The 20,130-nt window shown below is 37.7% G+C and overlaps 1 protein-coding gene across 10 annotated transcripts in view; it reads right to left on the bottom strand.

The window, feature by feature from the left end:
* The window catches only part of CPEB3 (cytoplasmic polyadenylation element binding protein 3), a 189,909-nt gene that overhangs the window by 56,765 nt on the left and 113,014 nt on the right, over window positions 1-20,130 (bottom strand). For 7 of the 10 annotated variants that reach the window (XM_073353901.2, XM_073353906.2, XM_073353908.2 and 4 more), the window contains exons 5-7: window positions 18,289-18,312; window positions 10,828-10,995; window positions 8,810-8,899 (exon numbers count right to left, since the gene is read on the bottom strand). The exons of 1 other annotated variant lie outside the window; for it this stretch is intronic. In XM_073353901.2, the coding sequence (XP_073210002.1) occupies window positions 8,810-8,899; window positions 10,828-10,995; window positions 18,289-18,312 (282 nt within the window). The remainder of the gene's footprint in view (window positions 1-8,809; window positions 8,900-10,827; window positions 10,996-18,288; window positions 18,313-20,130) is intronic. 2 more of the 10 variants (XM_073353907.2, XM_073353910.2) reach the window with 1 other exon arrangement.

Below are 20,130 nucleotides of genomic sequence, written 5' to 3'. Positions count from 1 at the left end.
ATAGTAGAATGTCAGAGTTATGAACACCAGAGTTACAAACTGACCGGTCAACCACATACCTCATTTGGAACCGGAAGTATGTAATCAGGCAGCAGCAGAGGAGAAGAAGAAAAAAGCACATATATGGTAAACTACTTTACTAAAAAAAATGAAGGGAAAGTTTAAAAAAGATTTAACAAGGTAAGAAGACTATTTCTGTGCTTCTTTTATTTAAATTAAGATGGTTAAAAGCAGTATTTTTCTTCTGCATATTACAGTTTCAAAGCTGTATTAATTCAATTTCAGTTGCAAACTTTTGAAAGAACAACCATAACATTTTGTTCTGAATTATGAACATTTCAGGGTTATGAACAACCTCCATTCCCAAGGTGTTTGTAACTCTGAGATTCTACAGTAGTCTATAATGCACTTATTAGATGGAGTCATGGCCTTGTCAAGTGATGACAAAGGGCTGATCTTCACTATGGGTAGATAGACGCTGCTGCAATCAATGCATCAAGGATTGATTTAGTGGGTCTAGTGAAGACTCACTACATCGACTGCAGAGCACTCTCCGGTCAACCCCGGTACTCCAGCTCCCCGAGAAGGTTAAGGTAAATCGATGGGAGAGCGTCTCCCATCGACACAGTGCAGTGAAGACACTGGGGTAAGTCGACCTAAGCTACGTCGACTCCAGCTATGTTATTCACGTAGCTGGAGCAGTGTAACTTAGGTCGACTTACCCTGGTAGTGAAGACAAGCCCAAAGACATGACTAGAGAATAGGCTAATCCTTGTATTCCTCCGTTACAGTGGTTCTCAACCTGCGGCTCGATCAGCAGACAGCTGCAGCCAATGTGACATCCTCAGGGCCATACAAGTAGTATATGTATTGTGGCATGCGGCCCACTTAACACAGAAAGCTGCATATACGGCCCACAATGGTAAATAGGTTGAGAACTACTGCTCCATTAGGTCTTTCCCATCAATATGAGGTTTTAACTCACCAGTTTGCAGGAGCTCCTGATGAAATGATTAGGACTCTCTAGCAGGATCCTTAGGAGGTGGCAGCAGTTTTACTCTGGACCTCAATGCAGCCAAATAAGGAGTTGATGGAAGAGGCTGCAGGTTCCATGGAAGCTAAGAGGGCTAGGTCTGCACCGTATAAGAGGAAGGCATATCATGCCACAAAGATGAGAACCAGGGGATTTAAGACCTTTCTGAAGCATGCTAGCAGCATGAGCTCTCTGAGCCAGCAGATCTCCTCTCTCCCAAAGTAGTGTCTCTAGTAGTTAGGGCACTTGTTGAAACTTGGTTCAAAATGAGAAGAGACTACCCTTGACCCTCAGAGTCAGTTGTATTCTGCATATATTTTTCCATTAAAAAACATTTTAAATGAGCATCAATGAGACCTCTGTGTATGCTTCAAAAAAGCATTACATATTTGGTGGGAGACTCCTCTAAACAAAGCAAACATTTTGAACGTGCATCATTTGCAGCATAGCTGTCTCAGGAAGGGTAGATTTTAAAGCCCAAAGACCTGTTTTGCACTACCAGATTTACTCTCCGTACAGAGGCAAGACTAAAGACAGAAATGTTAGGTTTTATTTAAGCCTGTTGCCTAAAAACAATAAAAAAACTAATAAAAATAGACGGTCAAACAATAACTATCCTAAACTGTCGAAGCTACAATGAAGCAGAAAAACACCTTATGTTCCAACTTGCTACCACAGGCAGTGTGAATGAACTGAGTCCCAGTTGGGGCTGATCCACCTTTTATAACCTTGCTGTAGGGGTTGAAAGAGAATACAGGGTGTACTGCACAGCCCCTGTGGACACTGCTGGCTACAAGATTCTGGGCTCATTTGCAAAAGGTGCACGTTTCTACAATGGGACCACAAGGAAAAATACTCAAAGAACTTGCACTGGTGATATCTGTACTGCATCTGTGGATCGATACCAATCTCCATTAAAGTCAATATGGTATTATGATCTCTAAGCTTATTTTTTAAATAAAGATATTAATGGTACTCAAGGACTTAATGGTACTAGTATTAGTAGTAAATAGTAGACTATTTAAGCCCAAAAAATGTAGTTCTAGTACAAGAGATTGTTATATTAGGTAGAGACCACCTCATGCCTACAGAACCCAGAAACAAGAATTATAGGAAGATTAACTCTGGATCACAAAATGTCTGCCTGATGTGCTGTAAGATATGCTTGGATGCGGTCAACCAAGTTGTGCACACAGACTCATTTTTGCCTGTGCATCAGAAGAACCACCACAAGGTATGGAAATACTTGTGGCACCTTAGAGACTAAACACATTTATTAGAGCATAAGCTTTTGTGGGCTACAGCCCACTTCATCAGATGCATAGAATGGAACATATAGTAAGAAGATAGATATAGATAGATATACACACAAGGTGGAAGTTGCCATACAAACTGTAAGAGCCTAATGAAGATGAGCTATTATCAGCAGGAGAAAAAAAAACTTTTGGAGTGATAATCAAGATGGCCCATTTAGACAGTTGACAAGAAGGTGTGCGGATACTTAACTTAAGGAAATAGATTCAACATGTGTAATGACCCAGCCACTCCCAGTCTCTATTCAAACCCAAGTGAATGGTATCTAGTTTGCATATTAATTCAAGCTCAGCAGTTTCTCATTGGAGTCTGTTTCTGAAGCTTTTCTGTTGCAAAATTGCCACCCTTAAATCTTTTACTGAGTGGCCAGAGAGGTTGAAGTGTTCTCCTACCGGTTTTTGAATGTTATGATTCGTGATGTCAGATTTGTGTCCATTTATTCTTTTGTGAAGAGACTGTCCGGTTTGGCCAATGTACATGGCAGAGGGGCATTGCTGGCACATGATAGCATATATCACACTGGTAGATGTGAAGGTGAATGAGCCCCTGATGGCGTGGCTAATGTGATTAGGTCCTACGATGGTGTCACTTGAATAAATATGTGGACAGAGTTGGCATCGGGCTTTGTTGCAAGGATAGGTTCCTGGGTTAGTGTTTTTGTTGTGTGGTTGCTGGAGAGTATTTGCTTCAGGTTGGGGGGCTGTCTGTAAGCGAGGACTGGTCTGTCTCCCAAGATCTGTGAGAGTGAGGGATCATTTTTCAGGATAGGTTGCAGATCTTTGATGATGTGCTGGAGAGGTTTTAGTTGGGGGCTGAAGGTGACAGCTAGTGGTGTTCTGTTATTTTCTTTGTTGGGCCTGTCCTGTAGTAGGTGACTTCTGGGTACTCTTCTGGCTCTGTCAATCTGTTTTTTCACTTCAGCAGGTGGGTGTTGTAGTTTTAAGAATACTTGATAGAGATCTTGTAGGTGTTTGTCTCTGTCTGAGGGATTGGAGCAAATGCGGTTGTATCTTAGAGCTTGGCTCTAGATAATGGATCATGTGGTGTGTCCTGGATGAAAGCTGGAGGCATATAGGCAAGTATAGCGGTCAGTAGGTTTCCGATATAGGGTGGTGTTTATGTGACCATTGCTTATTAGCACAGTAGTGTCCAGGAAATGGACTGCTTGTATGGATTGCTCTGGGCTGAGGTTGATGGTGGGATGGAAATTGTAGAAATCATGGTGGAATTCCTCAAGGGCTTCTTTTCCATGGGTCCAAATGATGAAGATGTCATCAATGTAGCGCGAGTAGAGGCATTAGGGGATGAGAGCTAAGAAAACGTTGTTCTAAGTCAGCCATAAAAATGTTGGCATATTGTGGGGCCATGAGGGACCCATAGCAGTGCCACTGACTTTATATTGTCCCCAAATGTGAAATAGTTGGGGGTGAGGCCAAAGGTCAGCCACCAGGTTTGTCGTGACATTATCGGGGATACTGTTCCTGATAGCTTGTAGTCCATCTGTGTGTGGAATGTTGGTGTAGAGGGCTTCTACATCCATAGTGGCCAGGATGGTGTTTTCTGGAAGATCACCGATGGATTGTAGTTTCCTCAGGAAGTCAGTGGTGTCTCGAAGATAGCTGGGAGTGCTGGTAGCGTAGGGCCTGAGGAGAGAGTCCACATAGCCAGACAATCCTGATGTCAGGGTGCCAATGCCTGAGATGATGGCGCGTCCAGGATTTCCAGGTTTATGGATCTTGGGTAGTAAACAGAATACCCCTGGTTGGGGTTCTAGGTATGTGTCTGCACAGATCTGTTCCTGTGTTTTTTCAGGGAGTTTCTTGAGCAGATGGTGTAGTTTCTTTTGGTAATCCTCAGTGGGATCAGAGGATAATGGCCTGTAAAATGTGGAGTTAGAGAGCTGCCTAGCAGCCTCTTGTTCATATTCCAACTTATTCATGATGACGACAGCACCTCCTTTGTCAGCCTTTTTGATTATGATGTCAGAGTTGTTCCTGAGGCTCCAATGAGAAACTGCTGAGCTTGGATTAATATGTAAACTAGACACCATTAACTTGGGTTTGAATAGAGACTGGGAGTGGCTGGGTCATTACACATATTGAATCTGTTTCCCCATGTTAAGTATCCTCACACCTTCTTGTCAACTGTCTAAATGGGCCATCTTGATTATCACTATACGTTTTTTTTTTCCTGCTGATAATAGCTCATCTTAATTAATTAGGCTCTTACAGTTTGTATGGCAACTTCCACCTTCTCTGTAGGTGTGTGTGCGTGTATATATCTTCTTACTTTATATTCCATTCTATGCATCCGATGAAGTGGGCTGTAGCCCATGAAAGCTTATGCTCTAATAAATTTGTTAGTCTCTAAGGTGCCACAAGTACTCCTGTTCTTTTTGCGGATACAAACTAACACGGCTGTTACTCTGAAACCTGTCACAAGGTATGGTGTTCAACAAAGGAAACTGGTCAAAATGTGCAAAAAGAGGTTTTGATCTTCAAATGTTTTATAAACAGTATAAATAAAAATGGAAAAGCATAAATTAAAAAGATGCTGCCATCACTTTCAAGGTTAATTACAAGACATTAATTAATCTTAGAATTTCATTTTGGAATTCTTTACTGTTTCTGCATACTAAAGTGCTTTGCTGAGCAGACTCCTGTTAAACAGAATACATTGTACTAAATATTCACAAAATATAGATCAATGGCTCCTCTTGGATTTTAACAAATGGGTTTATACTTGTATTACTCCAATCTTAAACTTGGTCCATTCACTCCAAGTAAAGTAAGATAGCGACTTCACAATAGTGCTTGGCGCAGTTCCACGTGTGGTATTTTCTTGCTGGTGAAAAGATTTCCCCTCAGTGTCCCCAACTAAGCAGCATGAACGGAATGGAGGAATGCAGATGGTATATTTCACCCAAATCCCTCAGAAGCACTGGAAGGTGACTGGTGGGAGAGGAGACCAGGACGAAAGTATCGGAAGGGATCCAGGGACAGGAGGAACTTGAGGCAACCTCACTCATTCTTCCCTTCCCCCCCCCCCATTCACTTAATCTCTTTTTTGCCTCTGTGTCTAATTCCGCTCTGAGCTCAAAAGCCTCCCCATTATCACATTAGCTCCACCCACCCCACATTCTACATGTCTTTTTCAGTCCCTAGAACCCATTTGTTCTTTCCCCATCTCCTCCCCTTCGAAGTGGAGAACGGATGAAGCCAGAGGCTGCCTTCCCTCCCTCCCCTATTCTTGCTAGCCATAATCCAGTGAAGGGAGCAGCACTCAGGCTCCTTTTTCAAAGGTGTCATAGCAGTTCCCACTAACCATGTGAATTTCACACTCATTTTAATCTTCAGAAAAATAAATACAGAGAAACAAGTAAGAGGGGAGATATTCTTTTCAAGTTTGCAAGCTGGTATTACATACAAGGAAAAGTAAAACTATTTTAAAAACAGTAGCGTACTATCTGCTTAACACAAAATACCATATAAAAAACAAGTTAATTACTGCATTTGGTGTATTGCTCAAGTTAAAAACATCATACTCTAGATTTACTGGCCAGTACTCAAAAAAACATCATATTTAAATTAAAATAGTCTTTGAAATGTCCAGTTTTTGCCTGAATAAAATAGACTACCAGGTCTAAAGTGGCTGAGTCATAGTTATGTATTGCTGCATCCAGTATTTTTCTTTAGAACTTATCTCATTATTTCTTGAAATCTCATGAGTACTTAAAAGAAAACAAATCGCATTTAAATTCTCAAAACTCTGCAATAAAATTCAAGTAAATGTGTTACGATTTGAGCATCTGCTTTCCCAAGACTAGCACATGGCATTTATAATTTTGCCAGTCCCTTTAAGAATTTGTTTATGATATGTTATGAAGTATGCAAGTCATCTAAAGAATCTTCAGGCAACAGTAATAATTTGGCCTTATTCAGAAGCAAAGCATTTGATTCACATCATGGGAGGCACTGATAAACAGCACTAAGCATTTTAACACAAAGCAGAAAAATGCCATGCAAAAGCAGTAATTTAAATGTGTAAGGGACTAAAAATAGCCCCTTACACACATTGTCAGCTGCTGCTAACAGCGTCTCTTGTTCAAGTGCATAATCTACACATTTAGTGACAAAACAGCTGTGTATCACCACTACCCTCATCCCCCAGCAATCCAGAATCTGCATTTATCAAGGACAAAATGCATACTATAGGGATTGTTGGTTTTTACTCAGGTGTTTTTTTGTTTTATTTTTAAAACATCCATAAATATGAACTTGTGATTGATAGCCAAGCCATTTTAAAAATAGAAGCCAGATGCATACTTACTCATTTATGCAGTGAAACCAATTTAGAAAACCCTTTAAAATATATGCAGACAATTACAGTATTTTGTAGTGTTAGACAAGATACATGGTTCAGTCCTTTCAGTGTCATGTCTGGGGAACAAGGCCAGAATTTCCTGCAGTTTTTTGTTACAAATACTCTGCCATCACGTAAGTGTCAATAGGCTATGTTGACAGTACTCTACACTCTAGGGCCAGGTTCTATCCAGGTATTTACATAGCCTCATGACTAGCAGATGGATCACCCAGAAAAATTCATGAACTTTTTTGCAGGTTCAAACCAGTTAGACTCAGAGTCCACTCATTTCTGATACTGCAGTAATTGAGGGTACTACACAGAAGGACATCCATCATATGTGACATTGTGGAGAAGTTAAGAGAATTATTTGCATTGGTCTCCACTACAGAGGATATGGGGGAGATCCTCATATGTGAGCCATTCTTTTTAAGATGACTAATCTGAGGAATTGTCCCAGATTGAGGTGTCAGTAGAGGAGGTTTTGAAACAAATTGATAAATTAAACAGTAATAAGTCAGCAGGACCAGATGGTATTCACCCAAGAGCTCTGAAGGCACTCAGATATGAAATTTCAGAATTAACAACTGTGGTACGTAATCTATCGCTTAAATCAGCCTCTGTACTTGATGACTAGAGGGTAGTTAATGTAATGCAGATTTTAAAAAAAGTCTTCAAAGGTGATCCTGGCAATTACAGGCTAGTAAGGCTAACTTCAGTACTAGGCAAATTAGTTGAAAAGACAGGCATGCTGGAGGGACGATGCTGAAGCCCTGATTGATAACTAAGAAGCCAGTTATAAATAATCAGGAACAGTTGGGACTGACTGTTTAGCACTTTCAGACAGACATTCTAGAGCAACTGGCAGGGGCTTTGAAAGCTGTTTCCCATAATAGAATCGTGACAGAAATAGAAGAGAAGCTGGATTCCCTTGTCTTCTGCTAAAATAGATCTTACTCAAAAACATTTTTACAAGTCTGAAAGTAGACTGATTTAGCCTCCTGGAATACAGAACAAATCTGATCCTAACTAATAAAGTCTCAGGTTAATCTGCAACAAATTTGTAATTAAATTAGTTATTTACAAAGTCACAGCAAACAAACTTGTGGAGGTCTTGGAGATATCAGGTCAAGTAGGAGCTCATTTTACCTCTTGGCTAAAGCTAGAATAAGAATTCTGACTAGAAAGAACCTAAAACCTGTGTAAGGCACTACATTAGTTAGTTGCAACTTTTAGGAACTACACTCAAAAGCATATGTTCACTTCATTTTATTTATCCATGAGCAGATGTTATAGAATAACCACTGATAGCAGTTTTCTTTTGAGACAGAAATGTCCTAAATGGTATTTGCAGGAGACTTACTTGTCACAAAGAAGTTACCATGCCTCAATCAGTTTAAAAAACATCTGGTAAGAGTAGCTATTTGCACATAAAAGTGCATCTAAAAAATATAGTAGGAGTGTTAGCTCAGGGACCAAACACAGTACAATGTGCTGCCAAACCAGCCTTAAGAACAATTGTCAATATTCATGGCCAGGGGAGAATGGAAGGATCTCAGAATAGGAGTGCTAACCCACCCTCGTGGCTACAGATGGTATGCTGTATAATACTTACAAAAATGCAGGAGCTGTGCGTATTCAATAAAAGCCAAAAAACCTTCCCAAACCACCTCCTCCCCAACCCCAAACCGGTCTAAATGACATTGTTTCAAAAACTTCAAGGACATGGAAGCCTTGTTTACATTAACATTCTTGTTGTTGCTATTAACTGGCAGAGCTCTATTAACAGGGGAAATTTTGCAACCTTCCCCCCAGAATAAAACTAGCTTAAATACAAATTCCTGATTCACTAAACTGAGCAACGTCCACCTCAAATGGGACTCCGTGGATCCACTCTTCAAAAAAAACTTTGTTACATGGACTGCAATTTCCCCCCTCTATACACAATGTATCTGCAGAAGAATCTTACTTGAAAGAGACTACAACCATCTTAAAGGGTCAAAGCTGTTTGTTTTAATGGATTTAATGTTTTTAAAGCAGCAGCAGCAGGCGTTTGCTTGTTCCAGAACAGCCTGTGTAGACTTATTTTAAGCTAATTACCTTTAGGTGGAAAATATGACTTGCTTTCAGCTTTGTGAGGCCAGTCCACCACAAGAGGTCCAAACCTACGAAAGCTGGCAGTGATTTCATCTACAAAAACAAATAAGGAATCTTAAAGAAAATCTGAAGATTAAAAGTGGCAAAACGAAAATTCTTGCTTAAGAAAATGTTAGAAACTGAATTTTCTGAAGCTATTGAAAAACAGGAAAAAGTGAAATGATGAATATGAGAACCTTCTTGAAATAAATATGCTTTTTTACCTCTACTATACTTTGTTGCTAAGTAGTGCAAAACTAGTTTTGCCTTTCACTACGTAGCTTCACAGACTAAAAGCAGATGTGCAGCACGGTTACAAGACATAATTTTCTGTATTAGTAGTAGTAATGATGAAAACCAGAAGCCTTAATACAGATTTGCCACATTATTTTTTGAAAACAAACAAAACGACAAATCTGAACCATCTTAACTCTCAGACTTCGGGGATTCAAAATCTGGATCTGAGATTTCTCAAAGTATGGGATACTAAGAATCAGTAACTGCATTTGATCTATTAGAAAGAGTGTGTACTGCAAACACTGATCTTAACCCTGAATTCTGGTTGAGGCCTATTTCTACTTTTAACCACAAATACCTAATTAGCTTACCAAACAAACATCATTTAATCACTGTTTTAAATACAGACAAACATACCCAAAAAACCAAACCAACCAAAAGGAAAAAAAAAAAAAAAGTTATTCCACATTTACAGGCTATTTATTTTGCATGGAAATGTAACTTTTCTGAAATGTTTTTGCAACTCTTTTTATAGAGGGAAGATTAGTCTTAAACAAATGGATCTGGAAGAAAGGAAAAGACTAAGTCTATAACAAGGTTTCATTATTTTTAAGAATTCCCTGTACTATGCATTCCAATAGAGCTTTATCAACTGTCACTCACAGCAAAGGGTTGGAGCTCTGGCTTCTGTTCCTGTTGGAGTTGCTTAAACAGAAACTCAAGACTCAAACGTTTTGGTCAAAATAAGTCCAATGGGAATACAGGGCATGGGGGAGGAGGTGGGGTTAAGTTCCTTTATTGTGTGAACAGCCCTGATTCACCAGAACTAAAATTTGTCTCACTGATTTAAGAGAAAAAAATACAGATTTTTCTACATCAAACAACACTTGAATATAATCACCACCAGACAGATATTAGCAACATATCCATCAGCAAAAAGGTCTGAAGGGCAGTGTTTTGGCAGTGTTTGATGTTCAATATTATTTCTTTATAAAGGTATTGCATGGTTTAGCAAAAGGCTTACTACAAAGTCAACTTCAAAAAAGCCTTTCTTTCCCTTGTGACGCATCCTTAAATTCCTGTATATGCTTAGTTAATGGTGGATTTTTGGTATGGTAGGCGGGAATTGAAGAACATCCACAATGGATTGTGATGAAAATAGGTGTTTTATTAATAAAACAGATACACAATGCAAAAATGATTGTTGACAATAACCTAAATATCTTTTTGCAACAACACTAAATAGGTCACATTTATCAACGGATTCACTGTAAACATCTGTTAGAAATACCCAAGTAAATGGAGAGTCATTGTATTAACTAAAACCCATTTTTATTACAACAGTGGACATATTTAACAAGTATAGGCTGCCATTTTTCCCTTTCTTTTTTTCCCCCAGATTGTGAGATGGAATAGTTCAGGACTTTTGAGGGCTTTCACCAGTCATTTAACCCTGTATTTCCATCAATTTCTTCACTTTATGTACGTAGACACTTTCTGCACATAGGAACATGCCATTCCTGTGGAGGTTACATGCTTACTAGGGCATATCAATCCATCACTCCTCCACAGAGGCTGCCAGACCTAGAGCAATCTGCAAGAATTCCAAGCAGATTCCCAAACTCAAGTTGCCTTTGTAATATCACAACACACTACCAGCCACATAACCAGGAAAAGTCAGGATTTTTATAAAAGAAAACCAACTCCCACCCCCACCAATTGTAGACATCACGGAGTCACAGTACCTTCATCAATGTCAGGAGGCAGACCTCCAACAAACACCTTTCTAGAATAGCGTTCCACTCTTTCACCGTTCTGACAGCGAGTTGGAGAGCTGAGACCCGATGATAAAGACTGATCACCATGACTGTCGTCTAGGAAGCCATCTTCAAAAGGAAAGAGTGAAGACCGACCTGTAACAGATTTGGGAGTTTCTAGAGTTAAAATTTTCTGGAGAAATAAATGTTCCTTTAAGAACAAGGCCTACTTAAATCTGCCTTTTTTTTTTAAGTTATGTTTTACTTCAACAGAATTAGCAGTTTACACTAAAGGCCAGATATTGCAAATGGTACCACACATGGTCTACCACCACCATCAGTACTACTGTCTTCAGTAGCGCTGCTGGTGGTAGGAAACAATATATGTGGTCATGTTTACAGGATAAGCTGTAAGAGCTCAGCCATCTCGTATGCTGGTGTCCATCACTATCTAGATTATAAAATCAGCTACTGAATGTGTGCAAGATTACAGTTGCCTTTGTTTTGTAATAAAATGAAGTGATAGGTCGGTTTTCACGTAGGTAGGTAAAACATGTTTCAGTGTAATTATAAGCGCATTGCTAAAGCAGTTAAGTTTTTAATCCCACTCTCCCTTTCTTTACCTATTTAGTCAAATTACAAAAATAAATGTGCAACAAAAATTCTCAATTATAACTAGCTCACGATCTTAAAAAACAGACTCTTCTATTAAAGACATTCCACTGTTGCCAATAGCCAGCATTCAAGCAAGTGTTTATTATAGGTGTTTACATTTTCCCAAAGCTACAGTTGGATAACCTTTAAGTATAAAATAGGTATTTCTTCTAACTTGAGATAAATGTTTCAGCTGTAAATATGGAAACCATTAACTACAGCTGGCTAACAAATGAAAGCAAGGAAAATAATCTGCTTATACTGTCTAGCACTGTTATTCAGAGAGCTTGTGAGTGAGATTTAAATTTAAGACAGACCCTCTCAAAACTCTTTACTGTGAAGTTTTCAACAAAAAATATTTTCACTGATTCTTATAAATTAATGCTACAAGAGATACACAAGATCATTAGGCTACTTCACTGCCGAACGGTTCCCCACAACGTATTTTCTAACAACAGAGAGGCAAATGTCAAAGTGAGCACAGGGGAGTTTGAACTGAGTGGAAATTGGGTAAGGTGGTGTAGCAAGAAGCTTAATTTGTTAGCAGGCTAAAATATTTTAAAAGTCCTTGTTCAAATACTTAGATAAATCACTAAAAAACAACCAAACAAAAAACCTTATTCTCTACTTGAAGAAAAGTTACACTTAGCTCAAGCTATTACCCACAGTTAACACCCAGTTTGACCATGAGAGTAGTAGCCCAGCAGCAGAATATTCAGGGTGGGTACTACCCAGTTTACTGCAAAGAATGAGTGCCAAATAACTACTTGGCTTGTGCCCTCCTAATGTAAACAGCTCATGACTCTCATAGCCAAAAGTACAGCATATCTGCAGTCCAGAGTTGCAGAAGTGGAGGAGCAGAGGGATGCAGGATCTACATATAAGGAACATCATAGAACTTGCCCACTTTTGAACTGATTTCCCTGAGCAGCTGAAGAAGCCAGTCTCATGATGGGGAGAGACTTAGATGGAATGGAAGGACTCCCTCACTTAGATGGGACCCATGTTCAAACTCTGATGTGGCTGAATTTTCCCTCACACACAGTGAGTCAGTTGCTCCAGGGGATTGATTTGTAATGGGAAGATGAACACATATTGTAGAGGATTTGATTATTATAAATATAGATAGCTGGGTATGCAGCAACCAGAAGAAAGACTCATTAACTTCTTTATTGGGTGCAAAGATGTTGGATCTCATGAGACATCTAAACAGACTTCCAGATAGTGCTAGGTAGGAGTTGGTGGTTATGGTACATATTGTTATTAATGAAGTAGGGAGGTATAGGACGGAGGAAAACAGGAACTTAGGGAGCTTAACAGAAAGCCAATAGGTGCTGAGGAGCACTCAAGTCAGGTAAAAGATGTCAAACAGCACAAAGATATCCCTTGTATCTAGCGGTAAAGGATAGGCTAGAAATTGGGCAGGGACAGGTTAAGATCAGAGGTAATTTCTGTTAAATTAACAAGGTTTCATACTAAAAAATTAAATAAAAAAATAGGCACTTAGTCAAAAATAAAAACTATAGATGTTTACATACAAATGAGATGCTTAAAAGCAAAAACAGATGAACTAGAATGTCAGGCAATGAAAAGAGACCTTGCCATAACAGGCATCACTGAAACATGGTGAAAGCGCAAATGTCAATGAGATACTGCAATACCTGGCTACTAACTATACAGAAAGGACAGATTAGGTCAAGAAGGTAGAGGAGCAGTAGTGCTGAACCTAAAAGATTGCATACACTCTAATAAGATAAATATTCTAACTGGTGATAAAAATCCCAAGTTTTAAGATGACAAATATCCTAGTAGGGTTATATTAACAGCTTTCAGAGGAGCAAAAAAGATACTGAGGGCATAATGTTGATAGAGATCAAAGAGGCAAAGTCTAATAAAATGATAATGGGGACTTTACCCATATATAGTCAAATATAATAGTAATAATCAAATGTCACAGTGAGACAAGGTTTAGAGAAGCAATTTTTCAAAACCTTCAACAACTGTTTCATGGAATTGATAGATTTAGAGCACACAACAGGAAAGGTTATTCTTGACTTAGCCTGAAGTAACACACAGGATTTAGTTGCAATTGTGTGATGTGTATAGGAAATTTGGAGGCTTAACATGCAATTTCAAGAGCAAATAACTAAATATCTAAAAACAAGAAAGTATATCAGAAGCAGAAATCCTGGCAAACAACTGGATGCTGGACACCATGGGATAGATAAAAAGGAGAAATTGAGGAAGAGAAGGATAATGCTGGGAAACTAAATTATTTCCTTGAAATTGTCTTCATCAAACAATTTTGAGGAGATGCCTATCCCAATCTACTATTTTTGGACAATAATGAGGCAGTAACAGAGATTGAGGTGTCAGAAGAAGAGGTTCTGGAACTAGTAAAAACTAAAAAGCAATAAGTCACCTGATCCAGATAATACATCCAAGAGTTCTGAAGGAACTCAAGAATAAAGTGACTTACTTAGTAGCAAACACAGGGCATCAGCTACTATCATAGATAACTGAAGATTAGCAAACGTTGAGCCTATATTTTAAGAAGGCACTAGGGATGATCCAGAAACTTACAGACCAATAAACCTTACTTCTGTACCTGGTAAATTGGTTGCAACGATAATTAAAAATAGAATTAAAAGACACCCTGGAGATCATGACATGACACAGTATAACCAGCATGTCTTCTGCAAAGAAAAATCATATCTCACTAATCCATTGGAGTTCTTTGACCAGTCATATAAAATACTGGACGAAGGAGAAACAGTTGACCTAATTTATTTAGGTTTCCAAAAGACCTTTGACAAAGTCTCTCATTAGAGAGACTAAAAAACCTAAATAGTCATGGTGGCAGAAGGAATTGCCATCATAGACCAGAAACTTAAGAAATTGTCGTCATTTACTATATGTTGATGTAGCACTTAGCACAAGGCCCTGACCTCATTGGTCTCTAGGAGCTGCCAAAACATAAAATGTTAACCAAAAATAAAGGATATCTTCCACTGTTTGCTGTGTTGGTCCCAGGATAGGAGAGAGACAAGGTTGGAAAAGCAGTATCTTTTATTAGCCCAGTTTCAGCTGGTGAGAGAGAGAAACTTTTGAGTTTACCTTTCCCAGACTGGAACAAGAGCTCTGCGTAATCTGTCACAGCTAAGTACAAGGTGGAACAGATTGTTTAGCATAAGAAGTTAATATGTTTGAACGGTCTCTTCCATGTGAAGTGGGCAGTTTACACCTCACATGCCTGTCACAAAATGTAGAGTACCTCATTCGGTGCACTAAATGTCCCAATAACTATGTGGGTGAAACGAGACAATCACAATGCTCTCGAATTAACTCAAACAGAAAATTAAGACAAAAACACTAACACCTATAGGCAAACACTTTTCAAAAATGATCACTCTATATCTGACATACCTGTCCTCATCCTCAAAGGAAACCTGCACAACCCCTTAGAAAGATGAGCCTTAACAACAATACTGGATTTATGGCTCATTACAAACACTTTGTAAGCCACTAACCCTCCTTTCTCCTAGACCGAATAGGTATTAACTGCTTACTTAACATATTGTAAGAGACCATTCAAGGTGAACTCCTTATGCTAAACAAGCTGTTCAACCTTGTACAGTAGAACCTCAAAGTTATGAACACCTCGGGAAGGGAGGTTGTAACTAGGAACAAAACATTATGATTGCTCTTTTAAAAGTTTATAACTGAATATTGACTTAATACAGTTTTGAAACTTTACTATGCAGAAGAAAAATGCTGCTTTTAACCATCTTAAATTTAAATAAAACAAGTACAGAAACAGTTTCCTTACCTTGTCAAATCTTTTTTTTTTTAAATTTCTCCTTAGTTTTTAGTAGTTTACGTTTAACACAGTACCGTATTTGCTTTTGTTTTTTTGTGCACCTCTGCAGCTGCCTGATTGTTTACTTCCGGTTCCAAATGAGGTGTGTTGTTAACCAGTCAGCTCGTAACTCTGGTGTTTGTAACTAAGATTCTACTGTATTTAGCTGTGACACTGAGTACCTTTCCCAGACATGAAGAACACTGTATAGCTCAAAGCTTGTCTCTTTCACCAGCGGAACTTGGTCCAGTAAAAGATATTACCTTACCCACCTTGTCTCTCTAATAATAAATCAGAAACTTAAGAATGTTTTAATTGCTATAATTTTGGGAGGGTTCATTAAAACCTTTTATCTATATATTTTATATATAAATTTTATATATAAATGAAATAGCCTCTCCAGAAAAGTTTTATATGTATAAGACAGCTCAATGCTTAAAGCAATTTCCCAGATATATGAATTCATAGTTCTGAAAAAGCAAACATATAATATAATGTGGTGATTTCTAGTTTTATATGGCAGTTGACTAAGACAGAAAAAATGGAGGCACATTTCAAGAGAAATCAAAAGAGCAAGACTAACAAAAATAAATAGTTCTTTACTCCACCAATTCCTGTAGATATAAGTATTTCACACAGGAAGAAACTGAGATGGGATGAAGACAGATCTTTTAGGTAAAGAAAGGATATTGGGAGTCACAACTGTTAGAACTGGGGTCTGGGTTTTTTTTTGTTTTTTGCCTTTACTGTAAGTTTCATAGTGCTTTAATTGTATACCCCGTCACACAGTCACCATAGTTAGTGCCACATTCTAGGAGTTTCACTCACTCAATAAGACATGTAAATTGGAATTTCTACCTGAAGATACAAGAGTGGTTAATGGTATCAAAGTGACCTTTTTTTAAAGTTTTAATTGCTATAATTTTTGGAGGGGGCTCCACAATTTTAAAAGATAAACTTTCTTCTGCATTCCCAGTGCTCACATGCATAGATGGGGCCCACTGTTCCATACCCTTGTTTTATGACTATATTCATTATCCGATGAAGTGAGCTGTAGCTCACGAAAGCTTATGCTCAAATAAACTGGTTAGTCTCTAAGGTGCCACTAGTACTCCTTTTCTTTTAATGGTTGCTTCAGTAACATGATATAACGGACTAGGAGTACTGTGGCAGTGAATGAATGCACTGAAGGGTTTATCATGTTGATGTATTACCCACCTAACTAGAGATTTTTCCCCTGGGGGGCCAAGATATTACATTTAAAAATGCAAGATGGACACTTAGTTATTAAAACCTACTAAAAATTCCATCTTTAATTGTAATCAAATTCTATGGCCAAGACGGTCTCCCTACATAATTTCAAATCACAAGCTCATGCAATCTACATACCTGTCTAGCCTCTACCAACATACTGATCTGTCCACCTAAGTCTTCAATTTTCTTTCACAATGTGATGCAAAACTCCAGATTGCACCCAATAAAATACTCCACCATGATATAGTCAATGATATATTTCACTGCCTAGACAACTAAATTGCATTTTTAAATTATTTCAGTGCCATGCAATCAAAAATAAATATAAAATAATGTTACAGTATTCACAGCAGATAGTATTTGCATGTTATAGGTGCCAAAATCTACAATCTGCAGCATTGTATTTTATAGTCAATAAGCCAGTTAGAAAGAAAAATATTTTAATTGCTGTTGTCGATTTCTTTTAAATCTATATTTTCCCTTAAAAGATTTTCTAAATAAAGAGAAAAAATGGTTTTAAAAAGCTCATTCAAGTTTCTGAAAGTTTAACTAAGTAAAAAAAGGAGGTTCAAAGCCTGGAACTGGAATAAATCCATGCTTCAAGCCTCAGAATTACAGTTCCTTACCAGTGGTCTAATTTCATTAATGTTGGCTAGTACCATTGATATTAATTGCTCATTTTCATGACTTTTAAATTCACTTAAAGTTAAAAGTCATTGTCCAATAGCAGTGTTCTTATTTCAAGAATCTACAAATACTGAAGTTGTCAGCTCTCACTCAAATTACTATGTGTACCATTGTCATTTGACTCATGTATCTGGTCTTCTCTTATACCACATGTGTAGGGTTTGAATTAGCAATTCATCAAGACACAAAAAAATAGGATAATTCAATTATAAGCTCACATAAATTTAAGAGCGTCTCTTTAGTTGATTTTTAAAAAAGCTTTATACTAGAAACACAGCAATAGCTTTTATAGAAGGCACAAGATAGTTACAATGTAATACATCTCATGGCACAACAGCACTGTGTGTATCTACATACAGGGTAAATTAAAGGTACGGTTCGGGGGAGGGGGCAGAGTTGGGTGGTTAACAAGCTTGATGTTGTCCACCAAGAATAAATATGTAGCAGCACTTTAAGACAGATGATGTACTATCTTTGCAAATTATTATTTTCAGTTTCAAGGTAGAAAAGTTTCCTGAATGTTGAGATGCAATACAAGTGTTAAATTTATCAAGTTTTCCTTCATTTGTTTAAAACATCTCATTTATGCAGAAAAAAGTGTTCCTTTTGAAGCTTATCAATGAACCAGTTACCATCAAATTTTCATTGTATTTTTTGAAAATGTAAACTTATTTCCCCCTCTGGAGCACTAAACAATATTAAAAGCAGCATATCAATCACAGAACACAAACAACATAAGAATAATTTTTAAGCAATAAACTGGAAACTACTGACTAGAAATCATCATTTACTGTTTTAAATTATGAGAATTAAGAGATATATTTTGAAAAACAAAGTAAAAAAATATCATTTGAGATATTTATGGCAACTGATGAACCAAAGAGATTGAAAAATTGACGATATATTGTTAACATGAACAGCACTAAATATGTTTCTCTCACACCCATAATTTGGCAGGCAAAACCTTTAACACATTTTTATTTTATTTTATTTACCTCTTCTCCGCCCATAGCTCCTGGCTGCATGTAAACACAGAAGAGAATTGTTGGTACTTTTGTCATAGAACAGCAATTAGATTTAGATTCAGAAATAAGGAAAATGTAGATTTTTATGTCTTTTCCCATTGCACCTTCCCCGCCGCTTTTCTTTTTTTTTGAGAATGAAGTTCTGACATTTCAAACAACCCTAAAAAATATCTTTAAGATGACACAGCCAAGACAAAATTTTAAGCACATATGCTATGCAACATTATTCCAGATAGCAAAGAATATTTTAAAATTATGACGCCACACAAATCCTTCATAGGTGTTGGAAGAGGTAATGCACATAAACTATAGTAATTTTAATTAAAGGGAGTAATTGTGCAGAAAAAAAACAATTATAGTTTTGAAAAACTATATTTAAACATCAAGGGATTTAAACAATTAGCCATTCTACAAAAAAAGCTAAATTTTCCACCAAAGTGATATAAATTCAATAATTAGTATGTCATCCAAACCTGTTCATATTGATTTGAATGGCTACAATATACAACTTGGCGTTTTTTATGAATAAATTTGAAAAATTGTAAAACTGTTTATGTTCTGATATCTGCATATTGCAAAATGAAGTCACACATCCAGTATATGATATAAACTGAAATGGCTAAATGCATTTACATTTGCTTTCTGAAATTTTTATGTATCATAGAATAGTTTGGAGCATTGTATTTCGAAACTACACTGAGAACTCATCCCAACAGAACATATCTGTGCCCTTCCAAAATATTTACAATGCAGGTGGCCTTGGATCACAAATTTCCCATCCCTGGGAAGAAAGGTCAACCTGTAATAGAAGCCAAAAAATTCTAGGTATATGGCAGACAATTGCTCTGCCACTTCTATTTGGTATTGTGGACAGGATGGAGCTTATTCATGAGAAGTACAGAAGGCGGAGCGCTCCTAATACCATTCATTATCTGTAACTGCATCGTTGGGGATTGTTAGGCTTGGAACTGGAATTTCCTGGTGCAACATTTGGTAGGAAGATGGACTAGCGCTAGGCCTGGCAGCATACTGGCTTGACCAATTCTTTAAGGTAAGAGTTTGGGGGGTGGGGGGAGAGGCTGCTTTGAGGGGAAACTTCCACCCTTCCTGTTATTACTTATCTGAGGTGGAGGCCTCATTCAAGGTCATCATCCTACTGGAGGGGAGCTGCATCATTCTCTTGATAGATTTTTTGGTTGATGGGAAGGGGGTCATCTTCAAACTACATGTACCATTTCTTCATCTCTTTGAATGAATTTAGAACAAAAAATAGCCAAAATACCGAAGTATAAATGATATTGTAGGATCCAGGTAAAAAAAATGAAAGACAGTTATGCTTACTGTTAACATTTAGGCTGCCTCTATACTATGAGCAAGGTTTGACAACATGGTGATAAAAATCCACCCGAGTCTTTTCTAAACTACAGAATCCATCACTGCTGTTGCTTCAATACAGTTATGCTGCACCAGTGGTGATTTATGGGTCCCAGTTTTCATATTGATGAATCATTCATAGTTCAAACCTCTGCTGCTGGAGAAAGTTTTTTGCAAGGCTGGGTTAACAGAGTAGCAAAGCATATAACTGGTTGTATTTTTCCTAATGGCAAAAGGTTGTTTTTAAAATGCAAAAGTTAGGATGTACAACCCATTACAAAGGTAGCAAAAACAAAAAAAAAGTTCAAATCCCCTTCAACCAGCAAGATATTAATTTTCTATAACTGAATTTTGGGTTTGTCTTTTACCTTAATGTTAAATCAGACTTTCTGGAGATTTTGCTTGTTCCCCTCCTCAGCTTTTGGGACATTTACAATC

Source organism: Lepidochelys kempii, chromosome 7, assembly GCF_965140285.1.
Source record: "Lepidochelys kempii isolate rLepKem1 chromosome 7, rLepKem1.hap1, whole genome shotgun sequence".
NCBI lineage: Eukaryota > Metazoa > Chordata > Testudines > Cheloniidae > Lepidochelys > Lepidochelys kempii.
The sequence above is the reverse complement of the archived record's forward strand: the minus strand, read 5'-3'. Positions and strand labels throughout refer to the sequence as shown.